A 19456-nucleotide genomic window follows, 5' to 3' on the forward strand; every position below is an offset into this window, starting at 1 on the left:
GGGACACTCAGAGAGATGGAGAAATGGGAGAGAGGGAGGCCTTGCTGACAGGTGCTAAGAAGTGGCAGTGTGTCCGTGACTCCAACTACCTCCTGATCAGTGTTTGGTCATGTTCTTTCGATGACATTTGCTGTGATCTCAGTAGAGGCCTGGGCTGATGGGCAGGGGGCCGCATGGTCACTGACATATGTTGATGGGGGCCACTTGGGCAGGACGTGAGAGGCCGCATCCAGCAGGCCAAAGCAGCTTCCCTGTAGAAGCTCAGCAGCTTGTTCAAGTGCATTAGGCTCAGGAAGGCAGCAGCCCCTGCACTGTCTAACTTGCAGTTTTAGGCAGCACAGCCGGGCCGGCTGGCTGGCTGGGAATATTGCATGTGCAGCTGTCTTGATGGGGCCAGGGATGTCCCTCTTGACCTTCAGGAAAGACTCCTTCTGTCTGGGTTGGGTACACACAGCCTATGCAGCCTCCTTCTTGTCCTGGACCCAGCATTTTCAGCCCTTCTATTTCCCTTAGTCTATACAATGCTACTTCCCCCACCCTCCACATACCCACTGTCCTTGTCCTGCTGAAAATCGCTGAATGTGCATCTCTGTCTGGGTATTACAAGACCACATGGGTGAAAAAACACAAAGTCAGCTCTAAAGCCAGAGCATAGCCTAGCCCCTATATCACGATTCATCTTCACTCAGCACCTGCCTGGGGGGTGGGAACCTGAGGTCATTGCCTATCAACAGGGTGCCATCATTCAGGTGGATTAGCAGTGAGGACACAAGCTTGTTTCCCATCTGGGAACATCTCTCCCTTACAAGATACATTAGGACCCTGTCACTAGAACTATGCTTCTACCCAAGACAGCCTCTGCTTCTGGGTAGCCAGCCATCCCACGCTGAGATGACCTGAGATCTCCCAAGACTCTGCCTCTTCCCAGCATTCTCCATGTTCCCTGTCTATAAAACAGGTCAATATCAGCAGGTTACCCATGGGAGCTTATCAAGTGCCTTAGCTGAGGGCTAATGGGGTGGGAGAAGCAGAGACAGGAGGATACCCAAAAGCTGTGAGCCAGTTAGCCTTCTGTACAACCAACATGAGAGTCCAACTGGCTGCAGGTAAAAGACAAGGAGTGATACGCAAGGCTGTCTTCATCGTAGACCTGCACTCACAAACATACACACATATGCATACCACCCTATTCCTGGTCACACACTGAACACACATTTAGAAAAATAGAATCTCTGATGAGCTAAGTGGGCCTGAACCTGGATGGAGGAAAAGCTCACAGATGTCAGGTACCACCTGCTGTTGTGTTCTGAGCATCAATGGTCGGAAGCTTACAGAACTCTATGACAAGTGAGCATCAGCTAGCCCAGCTTGGTACAGAAGAAAGTGGATGAAAGGGCCACTGACCTTCTGGAAGTGAGGCATGTGCCAGAGAGCATCCAACTTCACGGGCGGCTTGTACTTCCTCAACTGACTGCTCCTTGTCTCATACAGCTTTCCCAGGATCACCTGCAGGCCAGAAAGGCAGGGGTGAGATGCCTGCCATGCTTCCTGGAGGCTTTAGAACCTCCATGGATACAAACCCTCTGAACATGACTGTGGAGTAGTGTCTAGATTGGGCTAATCGAGGAGAGAAGACTCACACTAATGTGAGCACTACCATTACACAGCCTGAGGTCCTGGACCGAATGGAAAAAAAGAAAGTGAGCTGAGCAAAGACATCCATCTCTCCCTGTTTGCTGGTTGATGGAATGTAGCTTCACCTCCATGCCCTCTCCACCATGATGTATAGACATATCTTCAAACAGTGAGCCAAAAGAAACCCTTCCCACTTTAAGTCATGTTTTTGTCATGCACATCATAGCAACAATACAATTAAAACACCAGGGCAATGACCAAGGAGCTCTGTGGCAGCAGCTGTGATTTTTGGGTGACAGGCTTGAGGGTCACTTTCCTCCAGGCTTTTCTCCTAGGCCACTTCACAGCCCAGTCCCACTGGCCCTGCCCCTGTGCACAGTTCATTGTTGCTTTGATTTCTGGTTCCCTTGAGCAGTAGCTGTGAGGATTGCCCTTACACCCCCCTAAAACTAACACAGTCCCTGTGGTTCACACAGAACCCTAGTATCTGTGTGAAGACATGTTTGACTCAACAGGGTGACACTGTCCCATGGAGCAGGTCCATATGATGGCCTGCCCAGGAGGAAGAAGGACAGTGAGTGTCTTGAGGAGGGCATGGGCTCCTCTAGAGCCTGGGCAGTCTTTCTCTAGGGGCTTTCAGAAGTGGGGGAAGCCCATCCCTTCTAAACCCACTAACAGGTATCAGCAGGTCCTGTGGCTCATGGTGTCTGTCCAGAACTGAGGTGTGTCCCTTTTAAGCTCAGATGGTGCAGTTGGTCCTAACCTTTCTGTGACTCTGTGTGGAGATGAAACTCATGAAGGACGGCTTTCAACCCAACACAATTAGAGCTCTTAGAACAAGAACTGTTTTGTTTGTTGTTTTTGAGACAGGATTTCTCTATGTTGCTCTGGCTGTCCTGGAACTCACTCTGTAGATCAGGCTGGCCTCGAACTCACGAGATCCACCTGCTTCTGCCTCCTGGGTGCTGGGATAAAGGTGTGCACCACCACTGCCCAGGCTTTAACTAGATACCTTAGGACAAGAGTGTGGGTGATCACTCAGGACACGGTGGCCACCTGTAGCCAAGCAGTGAGTCCTCAGCAGAGCACCTTGAACTTGAGTCACAGAGCTGGGAGATGTTAGAGCCTGGAGTACTGAGGTGGGGGATGGGAAGGCACAGACACCCCATGGGGTTCCCAGCCTCTCTAGAGGGGCCTCCTTGGCCTGCCCCTCTGCCTCCTTCCTGTAGTCTTTGCTGTGGGACAGGCCATGGAGTAGGCTAAGGGTTGGAGCTTGGCAGACCTACATCTGAATTCTACATGTTTCTATAAATGTTGCGGCACTATGTGTGGCATATGAGCCTAAGCTGTAAAAGGGCCTTCTCCCTGTTCCTAGAACTCTTCCAGCTGTTTTAGCCCAAAAGTATAGAACCCTAGGCCATGGCTTAAAGTGATCTAGGTAGAAGCAAATGTCTGTGACAACTAGAGAACTAGAGGAAGGGAAATAGGCTTTGTCTCCTCAGATTCATATGGTAGAGCTGTACTGTTAATGTAATGCCCACTAGTAATTTCCAAGCCTTTGGTTGGATATTCACTCTGCGTTCTAGAACAAGAGTGAGACTTTAAGTCAAGGCAGAGAAGCTATCTAGTCAGGTGGCCAAGATGGGCTTAAGAATACAACAGATAGCCCTGTGGTCTTCCCAATGCTCCGTTTCCCTGACTAGAAGGGGTGTACCAGTGTCTGATTAGCACAGTTCTTATAGGAGCTGCCCAAGGTTCATTAGATGTCAGTTGTCACCAAGAACTTCATTAGGGAGTCATTGCTGTCTAAGATCCAGGGTCCCCTCAGCAGCATGCGGGCTTATGGCAGAACCAGACTTCCTCTGGGATGTGGGTGGTTTGGCCTTGAAAACAGATCAAGCTTGGTAAATTGTGATCAGCTCAGACAGTGGCCCCAGAACCTGGCAGCTTCACGGAATATGCAAGACAACAAGATACCTACAAAGACTTAGAGCAGGGTTCTGGGGAGACAGTTCAGTGGGTAAAGCACTTGCCAGGCAAATTCGAGGATCTGAGTTCAGATCCCTGGTACTCACATAAAAAGCTAGGTGTGGTGTATGTGTCTATAACCTCAGCTTTGGGGAGGTAGAGATAGGCAGATGCAGGGGCTTGCTGGGCAGATAGTCTATATAAACCAGTGAGCTCCAAATTTAGTTAGAGACTGTCTTAAAAGACAAGGTGAGACCAGTTGAGGAAGCCAGTGTTGACCTGTGGCCTCTATGTATGTCTGTACACCTGAATGCATGTGCAACACACACACACACACACACACATACACACACACACGAAGAGAATTCTGAGGCTGGCTTTCTGTTTTCTGTGTGCCTGCTGTGTGCTAGAGCATAGGTCTCGGGACATTATACCCCAAACTACTACATCAGCCTCTCGAGAAGACATCCCAGGACATTCCTCTGTCACTCTCGTGCCGCCACCCTTCATCCTTGAGGTGGGTCCTGCATCCCAGGAAAGAGGCTCTGCCCTTCTGTTACAGGGCCCTGAGACCTCTGAAGGCTTGTGTTCCTGTCTCTGAAATGCAGGGCACAGAGGAAAATCCGGACACACTTACCGTGTAGATCATATTCTGCCTACTCCTTTCCCAGGGCCACCCACCACCTCCTCAAACCCAATGCAAAAATGCACAGGCCTGTTTCTTCAGATCTTCACATCTTTGCAGATTCCTGAACCGGGGGAATTTTAATCCACATGCTTTTTTCATGCTTGTTTAATAGTTTTAAAAATATACATGTGTATAGCTGTCTGCAAAGGTCAGAGTCCTCTGGAGCTGGAGTAACAGGCCATTGTAAGACACCAGACATGGTGCTAGAAACTGAACTCAGGTCCTCTGGGAAAGCAGTATGTTTCCTTAGCTCCTGGACCATCTCTCTAGCCCCTTTGCCTCGTCTCTATTTCCACATAGGCCTCAGCTATGAACCCACAGGGTAGGAAACCACTTCTACAAGGGGTGTGTTAAAGAATTGCTGTAAGAGAGTTCATGGTGCCTCTTCAGTTGATCCAAAACTGTGACTGCCAAGTCAGATCCTGCGCTTTTTAGATTTTCCTGGAAGAACAGCCCCAGCCGGGTATGGTCTCTCAAAGTCTGTTTGGAATATTTTAAAGGAAGAGACTTAGAATACTTTAAAATGTGTGGGGCAGCATAAAGAAAAGCAGGGAGCATTTCTCTGGTAAACTCTCACCAAAGCTACTCCCTGCCCATTGCTAATGACCCACATCAGGCAGCAGGAGGATTTTGAATACAGCAGGGACCGCAGCTCCCACTTCTCTGTGCTGCCCTGGCTTCTCCACACAGCTTTCCCTGCCTAGGATATAGGATAAGGATGTCTCCTGGGAGCCGGTATGAGAAGATGTGTTCCTCATGAGAGGATTTCTCACTACTTAGCAACAAAATGCTTTTTAGGAAAACATGTTCTTTAACATACCCTTGTAGAAGTGGTTTCCTACCCTGTCATACTAGCCAGTGTGGGAAGCATGTCTGTCTAGGCTGTGGCATTAGAGCCTAGTTTCCTCTGTAGGAAGTCAGACAGGAGTTCAGGGAAAGATCTCCATGAAAGTTGATGTGACTGGGTCCTAATCCCAGCTGGGAGGTGACAGGGCCTGCTGACTGGTGTCCAGTCATATTACACAATCCAGAATTAGGTACAAGGAAGCTGACCATTGCTGAGACTGGTCCAGATCTGAATTTCCCTGGCTCATGCCCTAACTACACACACTGATGCTGACTCTTCTCTCCCCTCCCTGAGCTTCAGCCTTTCAGAAGTGGGGACAGGGCTACCTTCTGTTTCTTCTCCAGTTTGATGGCTTGCTGAGTGGCCTTCTGTTCCTGTACCCACAGCTGCTGGTACCGATGTTGTAAAAGGTCAAAGAAGGGTGTGGATGGCCTGCAGAGAGAAGGTTACATAGAGCTTGAGGCCTGGGGATGACCAGGACACCCACATACAGAACAGACCCCTCTCTCCACAGGACACAGGCCCCACTGTCACAAGCTACAAGCCATATCACCCTCCCCAGGGTCAGAAAAATCTTCCTATAGCACCCAGAAACAAAGAGACTCAGATCCCATGCACAAACTGCTCTGTCATCATGGGGAGCCTCCATGTATGAACTGGATAGGACAGAGATTCTGTTCTTGGACTGATGTTGAACAGGGTTCATAGGTTCCTTGGATCTGTTTCTGCTCTGCCTCACCCACCCTGGCTCTGCCATTAGTCTACTGAGGCTAGTCTTGCAGAAGACTCCTGCCAAGCAGGTGGACTAGCCTCAGTGTCTGATTTCCCTGAGGAATTCTTAGCCTTGGTGTCTCTTTGTTCTGGTCCACCTCACCAAGAGTGCTGCCAGGTTGGATGTGCAATATGCTCTCCACCTTTGAGGGTCTCTTCTCACTCAAATTCGATCCCTGCCCTGGAGGCTTTGTCTCCACATTTGTTAGTCCCACTGGCCTGGTGGAACTAATCTCAGCTTTGCACAAGGACCCATCTCTTTCTGAAGCAGCACTAGATGTCTTCATTGCTTGTATCTTGGAACATTGAGCCAGTCCTGAGTGCTCTGCAGGTACTGTCTGTTAGGTACTCTCTGCAGGTACCACCCTTTGTCATCTCAGCTGTAAGGAGGAGAGACTGGTCCCAGAGCAACGTAGGGCAGCGCTCCAAGTGAGGTTGCTTGATCCACAAACCTCAAAGCTAACAGATGTAAGTCCTTCCAAGATGGGCGGGGAACTGATCCCACATTGGGGCTGAGCTCTAAACATCTTGCAAGATAGAGTGTGCAGGCCCCCTGTATAACAAGGTTGTAAAGAAAGGAGACTGTGGTGCGGCCATTTCTTTTGCCTTCTGTCTCTGTGCCCCTCACAGAGCTTCCAGCAGCCCCATGTTGGGCCAGAGTATTTAGAAGTTTACCACCTCTGTGGTCTGTCCCAGCTACTATGAGAAGAGCCAGGAAAGAAATTGCCATTTTCAGTGGAAAACAAGTGATAGTTACTGGCTATGATGACTATGTACTTTGGGTGTGGATGGGCTGTTCCCTTCTTTATAGTAAGACACAGAATGAAGACTGTTTTAGAGATGTGATCTGAAAATTGGATTAAACTCTTGAACTCTTACTACTAAATAAAATTGTAAATAAACTAAAAAAAAAAAAAAAAGGTGCACAAATGTGTAGAGTAAAAGGCTCTATCAAAAGGAACCGACCCTGGCTCTGAAACCAGAGCCAGTGAAAGAAACCCACCTTAACCCTGAAACCAATGCCAAAGAAACACACTTTGCCCCTAGAATCAGAGCCAGTAAAAGAAATATGCCCTGACCCTAAAATTTGAGCCAAAAGGCTAAAAAAAAAAAAGGGCCAATGAAAGAAACACATTTGGGCCCCGAAACCAGAGCCAAATCTGCACCTAACCAACTAAGCAGAAAGCCAACCAATCCCTGAGCAAAAAAACCAACCAGTTCCTGAGCATGAGATCTAGCCAATCTGAGCTCAAAGGACTGAAATCTGACCAATTCCCACCCTGGAAATCTCCTTCCTGGAAAAACTCTGCCCCTAGAAGCGTGATATAAGCCCCACACTTGTTCAATTTGCTGCTGCCCTTTTCCACCCTGGCAGAGGCAGAGACTGAGCTGGGTGAGTGCAATTGCCTGGGAAACCTTCCCCTAGTGAGCGGAGTTGCTACGCTTCTCCTGCTGGAGCAGAGCTGGTATACTGGAGAAGTCTTTCCCTGAAGCAGGGCTGTAAGCTGCTGTTACTGTGACCTGTGGTATTCCTTGGCTCCTGAGTGCCAGAATACCTTCCCATCTGAGCTGTAAGAGTATTCCTTGACTCACGACTGCCAGGATCCCTTTCTGTCCAAGGTACAATGCTTAAAAAATGGACAGTGGCCATGTACAAAGGAGAACGCTGATACTCAAGTTCAGAACCTGCCCAAGAGGCAGGCTTCTTGCCTATACCACCTAGCCAGGAAGCCAACAAACTGCTTATGGTGACCGGACAGGAAGCCATCCCAGTCTACTAAACTTGAAGAAAATAAAGCTATACAGTCCCATAACCCCAACAGTCAAGAGGTAAAGGCAGGAGAAGCACAAGTTCAAGGTCACCTTCAGCTATGTGAGTTTGAGGCCAGCATGGTTTACATGAAACCCCATCTCAACTCCCCACCCTCCAAGAGTTAATTTTTAAAATTTATTTAACAATAGTATTCATGTTGGGTACAGTGAGGAGGACTCTGTGGGCTAGACCCTGTCTCTAAAAACATGTGATAATAGAGGCTGGAGAGATGGCTTAGCAGTTAAGAGCATTGAGTGCTCTTGCAGAGGACCCAGGTTCTGTTCCCGGCACCCACATGGCAGCTCACAACTATCAGTAACTTCAGTTCCAGATTGGATGTTCTCTTCTGGCTTTCAATGGCACCAGGCACTCACTTGGTACATAGCTATACATGCAGTTGAAATACCCATACACATACATAAAAATATTAATATGTAATAATAATTGATTAGGATACTCAATAGAGGAGTGGGTGATGCTCATTAGTGGTGGCTAAAACAGCTAGAAGGCTAATGGGAAATGCCCGGTGGATGGTCACTTCAGCCTCAGTTCAGAATAGCCGGCTCTTATTGCTATTATTTTACCACTGTGGTAAACAGCCACAGTGAAAGTCAGAAGTTTCAATGATGGAGTGCTTGCCTAGCTTGTGTGAGTCCTGGGTTTGAGGCCCAGCACAGCAAACCAAATAAATGATCATTTTAACCTTGCCAGTGGTGGCCAGCAAAGACTATTCCAGAAACCTTGCCCTGGGAGATGTGTGGAATCTTCTGCCATGTGTGTGGAGAAAGGTGACCAGCCCTCCAGACCAGCACTCTCCAATAGAATCACCACACAGACTGCAAGTTAGAGCTTCCTGGGGCCACCAATGAGGTGAGGTGACACCTCAGGGTCAGACTTCTGGCCTCCAAAGCTGTGAGAACCTGAGCCCATGTTGTTTTCCCTGCTCCAACTTCTTCCCTAACCTCCTTTGCCCCTCTTTGAGGCAACTTGTTAAGGAGGCCCCAGGATGCTCTGGGAAATGCTGCATCAACTGCTGTCTGGGCCTGAACTGAAATCAAAGCCAGAAACACTTTAGACAGTAATGTAGGGGCTCTCTCACTCCTGAGACTCACAGCCGGGAAAGCTCGGGACACTGTGACAGTCACTTCTGAGCTGCGTAGAGATACCCATCTGGATGGTCATTGTAGTAATAGTTGTCAGGAGCCACTCAAACCTGGGATGAGTAGTAGAGACACAAGAGAAACAAGCCCCTCCCTCCCCCGTGTCTGCCCAGCAAGGTCCAGAGGCTGCAAACCTCTGCCCCTGGACTGGTTGGATCTGGTCTGTATGGTAGCCCCAAACGTCTGAAATCATTGACAGCACTTAGAAATATGGATGGCTGGGACCGGGCTGATGCTCAGACTGTGAAGTGCTTGCTGTGCAAGCGCGGGGACCTGACTCCAATCCCCAGAATCTCTGTTAAAACTAAATAACTAAATAAATGGCAAAAACAGCCCACTGTGGTGGTATGCACTGGTGATCCTAGCACTGTGGGATGGGGCAGGGAGGAGACCAGCAGGTCCCTGGGTCTCCCTGGCCAGACAGCCTAGTCTACTTGACAAGCACTAGGCCAGTGAGAGACCCTGGCTCAAAAAATAAGGTAGACCTCTGAGGACTGACACCCACAGTTGACCTCCAACCTCCACATGTATGTACACACATGCACACCTCCGGCACGCTAATAGGATAGTCAGTGTTTTAAATCAACTTTTTAGATTATTGTGTAAACGTTCCCTAATTCCCAGTTGGTGTAATTGGCTGGCACTGAGTGCCAGCTGCCATTAGCCCCAGTTCTCAGCCTTCCCTGCTGCCCTGGCACTGGTGAACTGTAATCCCTGACCCGATCCCTTCAGTGAGTAAGACCGTGTGGCCGCAGAGACAACCAGATAGTTAGCCAGGACCCTAAATGTCCACCCACTTCCCCAGCCTATTGTGACTTGTCATGAGGGCACAAGAGGACCTGGGAACCTGGCTAACTTGGATTCTATTTAAGAAGCGGCCCAAGGCTTTGATTCGCATAGACAGACAGTGGCTCTTTGTTCCTGCCTCCCGTACCCCTGTGGTGACTTTTATTACTTAATTATTACACACCCCATGCCTCTGAGCAGCCTAATTTATAGCCATGCTTTCTAACGACACTGTGTGCGTAATCTGGAAATATCTACCCCAAGAGGCTGCTCCCAGCGAACAGCCCTCTTCCCCGAAGCCCCACTGAATCCATCACTTCATACCAGCTCTTCAGCCCTCCCCCAGCCTGGCTGACCGACTCTGCGTCCTGCCCTGGCCAGCCCAGCAATTCTTATTCTCTGAGAAGAGGCAGTGGGGGCTGAGCCAAGGGGAACCTACAATGCCGTGAGTTATGGCAGGCAGCTCTGGCCTAGGTCCTCCATGGCCACCCACAAGCTGGCTAGTTTCTGTTCTGGCTCATTAACGTAGATAAACAGGTGCAGAGGCTGGCCTGGTGTGGAGAAAACTCAGGCCATAAATTGGATGTTATCGCCCCTGCATGGTCTCCAGTTTCCACGCTAAGCCTGGACTCTCAGCCCTGGTCCACTAGGCTCAGCTTCTCTTCAACTCCTGGCATTCACTCTACCCTGCATGGCTTCCTTAGACTTTCAGCCCTTTCCTTCTGGGTGGAGTTCTTCTTGCCAGCACATACATGCATACCCCCATATGTCATCTCTCCTTTATACATGAGCCTCAATTGTGGGGTTGCCTCCTCCAGAGGCTAGGTGCCCCTTCCACCGGAGTATAAACCCGTTTATCCCTCTTCTGGCCCCAGTGGACCTCAACCCTTGAATGGCAGCCAGCCCCAGAAGGCAGAAACAATTCTGTGCCTGCTGTGGGCTGACAGGGCTACACCCTGTATAGACATGTGGGAAGGGAGCTCTGTCGTAAAGACCCAAGCTAAATCCCTAGAACCCATGTTAAAAACAAAACAAAACTGGGTGTGGTGGTACACACTTTTAATCCTAGCACTAAAGAGGTGGAGACAGGTCCAAGGCTGATGGCCAGACAGCCTAACTGAATCAGCAAGCTCCAGGCCACTGAGAGACCCTATCTCAGAAAACACGGTGGACAGCACCAGAGTATGGCAACTGAGCTTAACCTCTGTCTTCCACCCACACAAATGTGGGGGCGGGAAGGACGGAAGGCAGATGAGAAAAGAAGGGGAAAAGAAATCTTAGGCAAATTGTTGACAGATACATTGTCCTCAGTTTGCTTGGTACAAATTAGGTTGCGTGTTTTATAGTAAATTAACAGATTAAACTAGTGGAAATCGCCCTCAGGGAGGATGTCACCTTCTCACAGGTGGAGTGGTGCCAGATGCTGAGCATCTCAGAGCAACTACCAAAACAAATCCAAGTTTCTCCACTTAAGTCCCACACCTCAAAAGAGAGTGCACAAGTAGATATCAGTTTAAATATAAAACAAACGCTGTCAGGTGCACAGGAGAAAACCTTTGAGATTTAGAGAGAGGTATTCACTAAGGATTTTTGAGACAGAGTCTCATGCAGACAGGCTTTTCTCAAACGCATTCTATAGCTGAGGATGACTTTGAACTTGTGACCCTCCGGCCTCCATCTCTTAGTACTGGGCATGACTGTAAAGGAATAAGGCATCATGGTGGGTCTGAGCAGAGCTCAGAGCTGAGGCATCAAACCCAGGACTTCCTGCATGCTAGGCAAGCACTCTACCCACTGAGCCACATGCCCTGAAAACCCCACCCTACCCCCAGTTCTTGACCTTTGCAGGTGTTGTTGTTAGGAACCATTACCCTATTTTCTTCTGAATCCATCATTGTTAGGATGTTACAGTGTGTGTGTGTGTGTGTGTGTGTGTGTGTGTGTGTGTGTGTGTGTGTTTGAAGTTCTGTTTTTATTGTAGTTCTTTCTAACTCCAACATTAATGATTTTGCCACAGGCTGAGGCCCCTGCGGTAACAATTACCGCTGCCCTTCCTGCACACCTCTCTTTTGAGGAGCTAGAGGGGTTCATACAGAAAAGCTTAATTATTTATCCTCACTAAATGCACACAGGAAAGGGTGGTATTGGGGCAGCTGATACCCAGAGAGGTCAAACGGCTTGCCCAGGGTCACACAGCACACACAAGCAGTGAAGCTTGGACTCCCAGCCTTCCAGCTACAGATACCACAGCCCAGCAAATTCTAACCAACTTTCACCAAGGGCAGTTGTTAAGGATGACCGAGACTGGCCAGCTATACCTGAGGCCAGATCCAGGGAGTCTGGCTACTTTCACAAGAGACCCCCAGACGTGCCCAGGCATTATTTTCTATCACCAGACACTATGTCTCCTGGTCCTGCCAACCCCACCCAGGAGCTGAGGTTTTAGGGGAGATTCTCAGCTGTCCCCAGCTGACACCTGTGGCTTCCTGCTGTCCTCAGGATGCACTGCTCCATTTCCTAAGGCATCTCTGGCCACCTTTCAGCTAATCCCTGTTTTCCTGATTCCCCAAGAGCTCCCTGCATGTCCTCTGCTTCCTCCTCCCAGGATTCCCCTTTCCTTTGTCTGGTACTCTCAGTCCTCAGGCTGTCATCATGGTTTATATTTGCACAGGGTGGATTGGCACCATCCCCAATTGTGGGGGTCAATGTCCCCCTTGTCCAGCCTGCTCTAGTCATCTTTCCCAGGTCATTCTGTGGGAATCCCCAGGCTGGAATACTCTATCCAAGAGTATCCAGTGTGCAGCTCAAAATAGCTGTGAGTTCTGCCCAATACAAAACCCTAAGCCTACTTAAGACCTGAAGGGCTCACATAGCCTCAGCCAGCCTCAGACTCACTATGTAGCCAAGGAAGACCTTGAACTTCTGATCCTCCTGCTCTACTTCCCAAGTGCTAGGATTGCAGGCATCACCAGAAGTGGCTGGGGATTGAACCCAGGGCCTTCTGCATTCTAAGTCTGCACTCTATTACCCTCCGCCCCTAATTAGTGTTTGAAGTGTGTGTGTGGGGGGGGGTGGTGTGTGTGTGTGTTTGTAACTGGGTTTTTGTCATTGGTTCTCCAAATGTGCAGGCTGCAAGTGGACAGCCCTGGGCAGGTCCAGATAATTCTTTATCCAACAACATTCTCAGAGAAACACTAAGTATCCATGGAGGCCTTTGAACTCTCTGCCCACATGCGAGCCCAGGAAGGGGCTGTGGGAGAAGTGAGCCAGTTCTCAGACAATCCCATAACAGGGATGCTCTGCTATTTGTAGAAAGGGTGCAGGGACTCAGGGCAAGTATTGATATCTCACCTGTGATATACTCATGACAGCAGAATCTTGGGTCTCTCTACCCCTGGAGGCTGGACATGCCTTCCTGAGCATAAGCCAGGTGGTTAGAGTCATGGACACCTGTGGCTCTCAGCCTCATATTAGATCTTGAAAAGCATGCCCTCAAGTCACTTGGGTGGGCTGTTGGATTCAGTGCCTCCAGAAGGCTGGAGGTCCCAAGCTCAGGGTCTGAGGCTGTGGGAACGGCATGGGGGGGGAGCACAGGTCAGCCTTCGGGATGGTAAACAGGGTCTGCCCACTTACCCATATATCTTAAGCTCTTTTGAGTGCGGAGAGAAGAGGCAGAGCAGGGAGGGGATGGTGTACACAGGTCTGGGAAGGGCAGGAGGAACTGATCCAGGTCCACTTCAGACTTGGGGAGCTTGGTGAGACCTAGGGTCCCCCAGGAAGGGGAAGAGACCGACTGCAAGGAGCTGTTGGGGCTTTGGGGGAATGAAAATGTGTTCCATTGTCACTCAATATCAAGGTTTATAAATGTACTGATTCACGCTGGGGCGCCTACACTGGACCCTGCTGCTTCCCCTGGCTCTGAAGTCAGCTGGGGACCGGGACCAGGGATTCCCACACAGCATCTGCTGTTGGTGGCTGAGCCACTGCTAAGTATTCTGACAAATCATTTGCTCTGACCTGGAAGGAAACTTCAGAGGAGTTCCTTCTGGCCCTGATGCCCCACTCTCAGCCACAACATGTCACAGTTAAGTCTAATGGTGCAAAGAGTGGGGAATAAATGAAACAAAAATCAGCTCTGGCTCCAGGTGTGCCTTGAGAAAGTTCAGATTCGCCCCATCAAATCCATCTTCAAAGCTTTGCGGTTGATACCCCAGACCAAGGCTTGATCTCCAATGAAGGCTCGGGGTGAGCACACAAGGGAGATAGAGGGGATCATTTGCAAATGTTAGGTTGACATGGGTGCAGTGTGGTGCTGGGTGGGCACAAATGAGGGCTGACAGTTCTGATTTGCCCGCCGCCTCTGTGCGAGAGCTCTGTGGATCAGAGGGGCCTTCTCATAGAAACTCATCTTCATCCGAGATGCTCATTAAAACTTTGCCAAGCCCAGAACTTGGCGGGAGCCAGGAAAGTGAAGATGCCTTCTGAGGGACTTTAGGTACACATTTGTTGAAAGGTGTTTAAGAAGGAGATTCGGGTCTGACAAACTGGATTCAGTGCAGCGCTCCATTCACAGCGGGCTAAAATAATTGGTCATCAGTGACTACTAATTCCGTTTAGTAGCCAGAGGCGATTTTTTTCTTCCTAGAAAATCAATGACAGCACGGAGGCCTGTTCAATGTGATTCCACTCCAGATGGGCCCTTCTTTCACGCTTGACGCCTCTTCCAGTGGAGACAGCTATTTTGTTAAAAATAAAATTAAAATCCGTACCTAATATGCCAGCGGCTTGCTGCTCCTGCGGAGCCAGGAGCTGTTGGCATGGGCATTCACCCAGCCTCAAGGGGATGAAAGAGTGGACAATGAGCCAAGTGTGGTGGCTCATGCTTGGAAATCTAGCTAACAGGAAGATGGGGGGGGGGGGATTGATGCAAATTTGAGGCTAACCTTGCCTACATATGGAGCTTGAGAGTAGTCAACATAGCATACATCCTGTTTCAAAATTAATTTTAAAAAGAAAACTGGAAAGTGTCTTCCATTTGGGCCTTGTACAGTCCACTGGCCTTGACTGTGAGCCATGCACTTTAGAACGAGGAAGGTCTGTGGGTCATGCTTCTCTTCTGGTTTGGATCACAATCCAGCCTCATTCAGGCATGATGGTATACGCCTTTTCCAGCCCTCAAGAGACAGAAGCAGGCAGATTTCTATGAGTTTGGGGCCAGCCTGGTCTATATAGTGAGTTCTAGGCCAGTCGGGACTATACAGTAAGACCCTCTGCCTTAAAAACAACAAAAACCCACCTAAAGAGATCTCCTATCCTCTCTCACTCCTGGAACTTACCCCAGATCTAGGTATAGCTTCCAGAGATGGCCATTGTGTGTGGCCAGCTAGTGTGTGTGCCTTCTTCTCTGCAGATCTGAGGCTACAGTGTGGCTCATGGTCTGGCTCCCCAGGGACTGTAAGGAGATATTCACTGAGGACTTAGCTTGAGTTGAAAACTCTGGCAAGCAAGCCTGCCCCCACACTAGTCTTAATATTCTTCCTTTGCAACTTGTCTCAAGGTCTCAAGGTCTGGGGAGCTGGCTCAGTCAGTGACAATGAGGGCCCAGGTTTGGTCCCTGAAACCATGTGGAAAGGTAGGCATGGTGGCACATGCTTGTCATCCAGTCACTTAGGAGGTAGAGATAAGACTACTGGAGCTCAATGACCAGCACACACTCACACATACACACTAACACTCACACACACATACACCCCCCCACACACACTCACACACACACACACACCAAATACACACACACACACACAGTACTCTCACATACACACACATACACACCACACACACACACACATTCTCTCTCTCTCTCACACACACACATACGTAACCCACACACACATTCACGTACTACATACACATATACTCACATTCACAACACACACATACAAACATACGCATATATTGTCCAGCCCCTTCTTGAAAGGAGGAGTGAGGATTGAGTAAAGAAATAGACAAGAAATAGAAGATAGAGTTGGGAGGGCATCCAGTAAGTACTGTGATCCACCCCAAGTTTATTGCTTCAAGTTCTTATACACTGCAGTCAAAATGGGAGAAGGCAAAAGACTTCCTTAGCATGATACAAGGAACAAACAAATGTAATTAATTCCTTGAAACCCAAAACATCAAGTAACCACATCCTAAACCAAATATCCTGTTGTTTAAGTAAAACATCCATTAGCTACACATTAGGCCAAATATCATGTTGTCTAGGCAAGACTACCATAGCCACATCTTGGGCCAAACATACTGTGGTTTAACCCTGAAGGAGCAATAATAGGCTTGAACTCTCTGACTTTAAGTTAAGATGGAACAAAGCCATTTTTATGGGTCTCCACAATATATGAACACACACACACAAATTTCCATCAAGATCAATGCAGCACCCCTTACAGTATTAAGATTTAACATAGACCTCCATCTTGTACATTCCTAGCCCAGTTTCCCCTGACCATAATATCTGTAGCAAAATATCACACCCAGGATGGTGGCATTGCTATGGCCCACTGGCATTACTTGAGTTTTCCTGATTCTACCTATACATTTTTTATGATAATTTTATTTAAATTTGAAACAAGCTTGTTTTACATGTCAATCCCAGTTCCCTTACCCTCCTCCTCCTTTGTCTTCCCAACCTCCCATCCTATCCTCTTTCTGCTCCCCAGGGAGGGTACTTCCATGGAGATCTTCAAAATCAGTCATATCATTTGGAGCAGGCCCTAGGCCCTCCCCCATGTGTCTAGGCTGAGAGAGTATCCCTCTATGTGGAATGGGCTCCCTAAGTCCATTCATATACTAGAGATAAATACTGATCCACTACCAGAAGCCCCATACTGCCCAGTCCTCCTAACTAACACCCACGTTCAAGGGGTCCAGGTCGGTCCTATGCTGGTTTCCCAGCTATAGACTGGGGTCCACGAGCTCCCCCTTGTTCAGGTCAGCTGATTCTGTGGATTTCTCCAGCCTGGCTTGACCCCTTTGCTCATTACTCCTCCCTCTTTGCAACTAAATTCCAGTTCAGCTCAGTGTTTAGCTGTGGGTGTCTGCTTCTGCTTCCATCAGTTACTGGATGAAGGCTCTAGGTTGGCATATAAGGTAATCATCAATCTCATTATCAGGGAAGGGTATTTAAGGTAGCCTCTCCACTATTGCTTAGATTGTTGGTTGGGGTCACCCTTATAGATCTCTGGACATTTCCCTAGTGCTGGATTTCTCTTTAAACCTATAATGGCTCCCTCTATTATGGTATCTCTTTTCTTGCTCTCCTCTATTCTTTCCCTGACTCAATCTTCCTGCTCCCTCATGCCCTCCTCTCGCCTCTTCTCCCCTTTTCTTTCTCCTAACTCCCTCTCCCCTCCCCCTATGCTCCCAATTTGCTCAGGAGATCTTGTCCCTTTACCCTTCTCTGGGGGGCCATATGTCTCTCTTAGGGTCCTTCTTGTTTTCTAGCTTTTCTGGTGGTGTGACTTGTAGACTGGTGATCCTTTGCTCTGTGTCTAAAATCCATATATGAGCGAGTACATACCATGTTCCTCTTTTTTTTGTGACTGGGTTACCTCACTCAGGACTACATTTTTTTAAAATCCATCCTTCAATTGAGGGGCATCTAGGTTTCCAGGTTCTGGCTATTATAAATAATGCTGCCATGAACATAGTTGAACAGATGTCCTTGTTGTATGAATGTGTATCTTTTGGGTATATGCCTAAGAGTAGGATGGATTACTGGGTCTTGTGGTAGACTGATTCCCATTTTCCTGAGAAACGGCCACACTGATTTCCAAAGTGGCTGTATGAGCTTGCACTCCCACCAGCAGTGGAGGAGTGTACCCCTTTCTCCACATCCTCTCCAGCATAAACTGTCCTTGGTGTTTTGATTTTAGCCATTCTGACAGGAGTAAGATGGTATTTCAGAGTTCTTTTGATTTGCATTTCCCTGATGGCTAAGGATGTTAAGTACTTTCTTAAGTGTCTTTCAGCCATTTTAGATTCCTCTATAGAGAAATCTCTATTTAGTTTCATACCCCACTTTTTAATTGGATTATTTGGTGTTTTGGTAACTAGCTTCTTGAGTTCTTTGTATATTTTGGAAATCAGCCCTTTGTCAGATGTGGGGTTGGTGAAGATCTTTTCCCTTTATGTGGGCTGTCATTTTGTCTGGTTGACTGTGTCCTTTGCTTTACAGAAGCTTTTCAGTTTCAGGAGGTCCCATTTATTAATTGTTGATCTCAGTGCCTGTGCTACTGGTGTTTTGTTCAGGAAGCAGTCTTCTGTACCAGTTTGTTCAAGGGTATCTCCCATTTTCTCTCCTAAGAGGTTCAGTGTGGTTGGATTTATGTTGAGGTCTTTTACCCATTTGGACTTAAGTTTTGTGCATGGCTATAAACATGGGTCTATCTGCAGTGTCTTCTACACACCATCATCCAGTTGTGCCAGCACCATTTGTTGAAGATGCTTTCTTTTTTCTATTGTATAATTTTAGCTTCTTTGTCAAAAATCAGGTGTTCGTAGGTGTGTAGGTTAATATCAGGGTTTTCAGTTCAATTCCATTGGTCTACCTGTCTATTTTTGTGCTAATACTGAGCTGTTTTCAGGACAATTGTTCTATAATAGAGCTTGAAGTCAGGGATGGTGATGCTTCTGGAAGTTCCTTTATTGTATGGGGTTGGTTTGGCTATCCTGAGTCTTTTGTTTTTCCATATAAAGTTCAGTATTGTTCTTTCAAGGGCTGTGAAGAATTGTGCTGGGTTTTTGATGGGGAATGCATTGAATCTGTAGATTGCTTTTGGCAGGATTGCCATTTTTACTATGCTGAGCCTACCTATCCAAGAGCATGGGAGATTTTTCCATTTCCTGGTATCTTCTTTAATTTCTTTAAAGACTCAAAGTTCTTATTATATAGGTCTTTCACTTGTTTGGTTAGCATTACCCGAAGATATTTTATGTGATGTTTTTCTGATTTCTTTTCAGCCCCTTTATTGTCTGTATATAGTAGGGTTACTGTTTTTTGTTTTTTTTTTTTTTTTCTTAGTTAATCTTATATCCTGCCACTTTGCTGAAGGTGTTTATCAGCTGTAGGAGTTCCCTGGTAGAGTTTTTCGGGTCACTTATGTAAACTATCATATCATCTGCAAATAGTGACAGCTTGGCTTCTTCCTTTCCAATTTGTATCCCCTTGATCTCCTTTTGTTGTTTTATTGCTCTAGCTAGAACTTCAAGTACAATATTGAAGAAATATGGAGAGACTGGGCAGCCTTGTCTTGTTCCTGATTTTAGAGGAATCGCATTGAGTCTCTCTCCATTTAGTTTAATGTTGGCTGTTGGTTTGATGTATATTGCTTTTGTTATATTTAGGTATGTTCCTGTTATCCCTGGTCTCTCCAAGACCTTTATCATGAGGGGTGTTGGATTTTGTCAAAGGCTTTTTCAGCATGCAGTGAGGTGATCGTGTAGTTTTTCTTTTTCAGTTTGTTTATATGGTGGATTACATTGATGGATTTTCTTATGTTGAACCATCCCTGCATCCCTGGGATGAAGCCTAGTTGGTCATGATGAATGATTTCTCTGATGTGTTCTTTGATTTGATTTGCCAGTATTTTATTATTTTTGCATCAATGTTCATGAGGAATATTGGTCTTTAGTTCTCTCTCTTAGTTGTGTCTTTATGTGGCTTGGGTACCAAGGCAATGAACCTTCTGCTTTTATTGTGTGGAACACTTTGAGGAGTATTGGTATTAGCT

At 47.6% G+C, this 19456-nt stretch overlaps 1 protein-coding gene across 2 annotated transcripts in view; it reads right to left on the minus strand.

The window, feature by feature from the left end:
• Cfap77 (cilia and flagella associated protein 77) overlaps positions 1-19456 on the minus strand; it is a 138348-nt gene that overhangs the window by 35605 nt on the left and 83287 nt on the right. For both annotated transcript variants that reach the window (XM_051185015.1, XM_051185013.1), the window contains exons 4-5: positions 5465-5570; positions 1405-1506 (exon numbers count right to left, since the gene is read on the minus strand). In XM_051185015.1, the coding sequence (XP_051040972.1) occupies positions 1405-1506; positions 5465-5570 (208 nt within the window). The remainder of the gene's footprint in view (positions 1-1404; positions 1507-5464; positions 5571-19456) is intronic.

This window comes from Phodopus roborovskii, unplaced genomic scaffold (genome assembly GCF_943737965.1).
Source record: "Phodopus roborovskii unplaced genomic scaffold, PHOROB, whole genome shotgun sequence".
Lineage (NCBI taxonomy): Eukaryota > Metazoa > Chordata > Mammalia > Rodentia > Cricetidae > Phodopus > Phodopus roborovskii.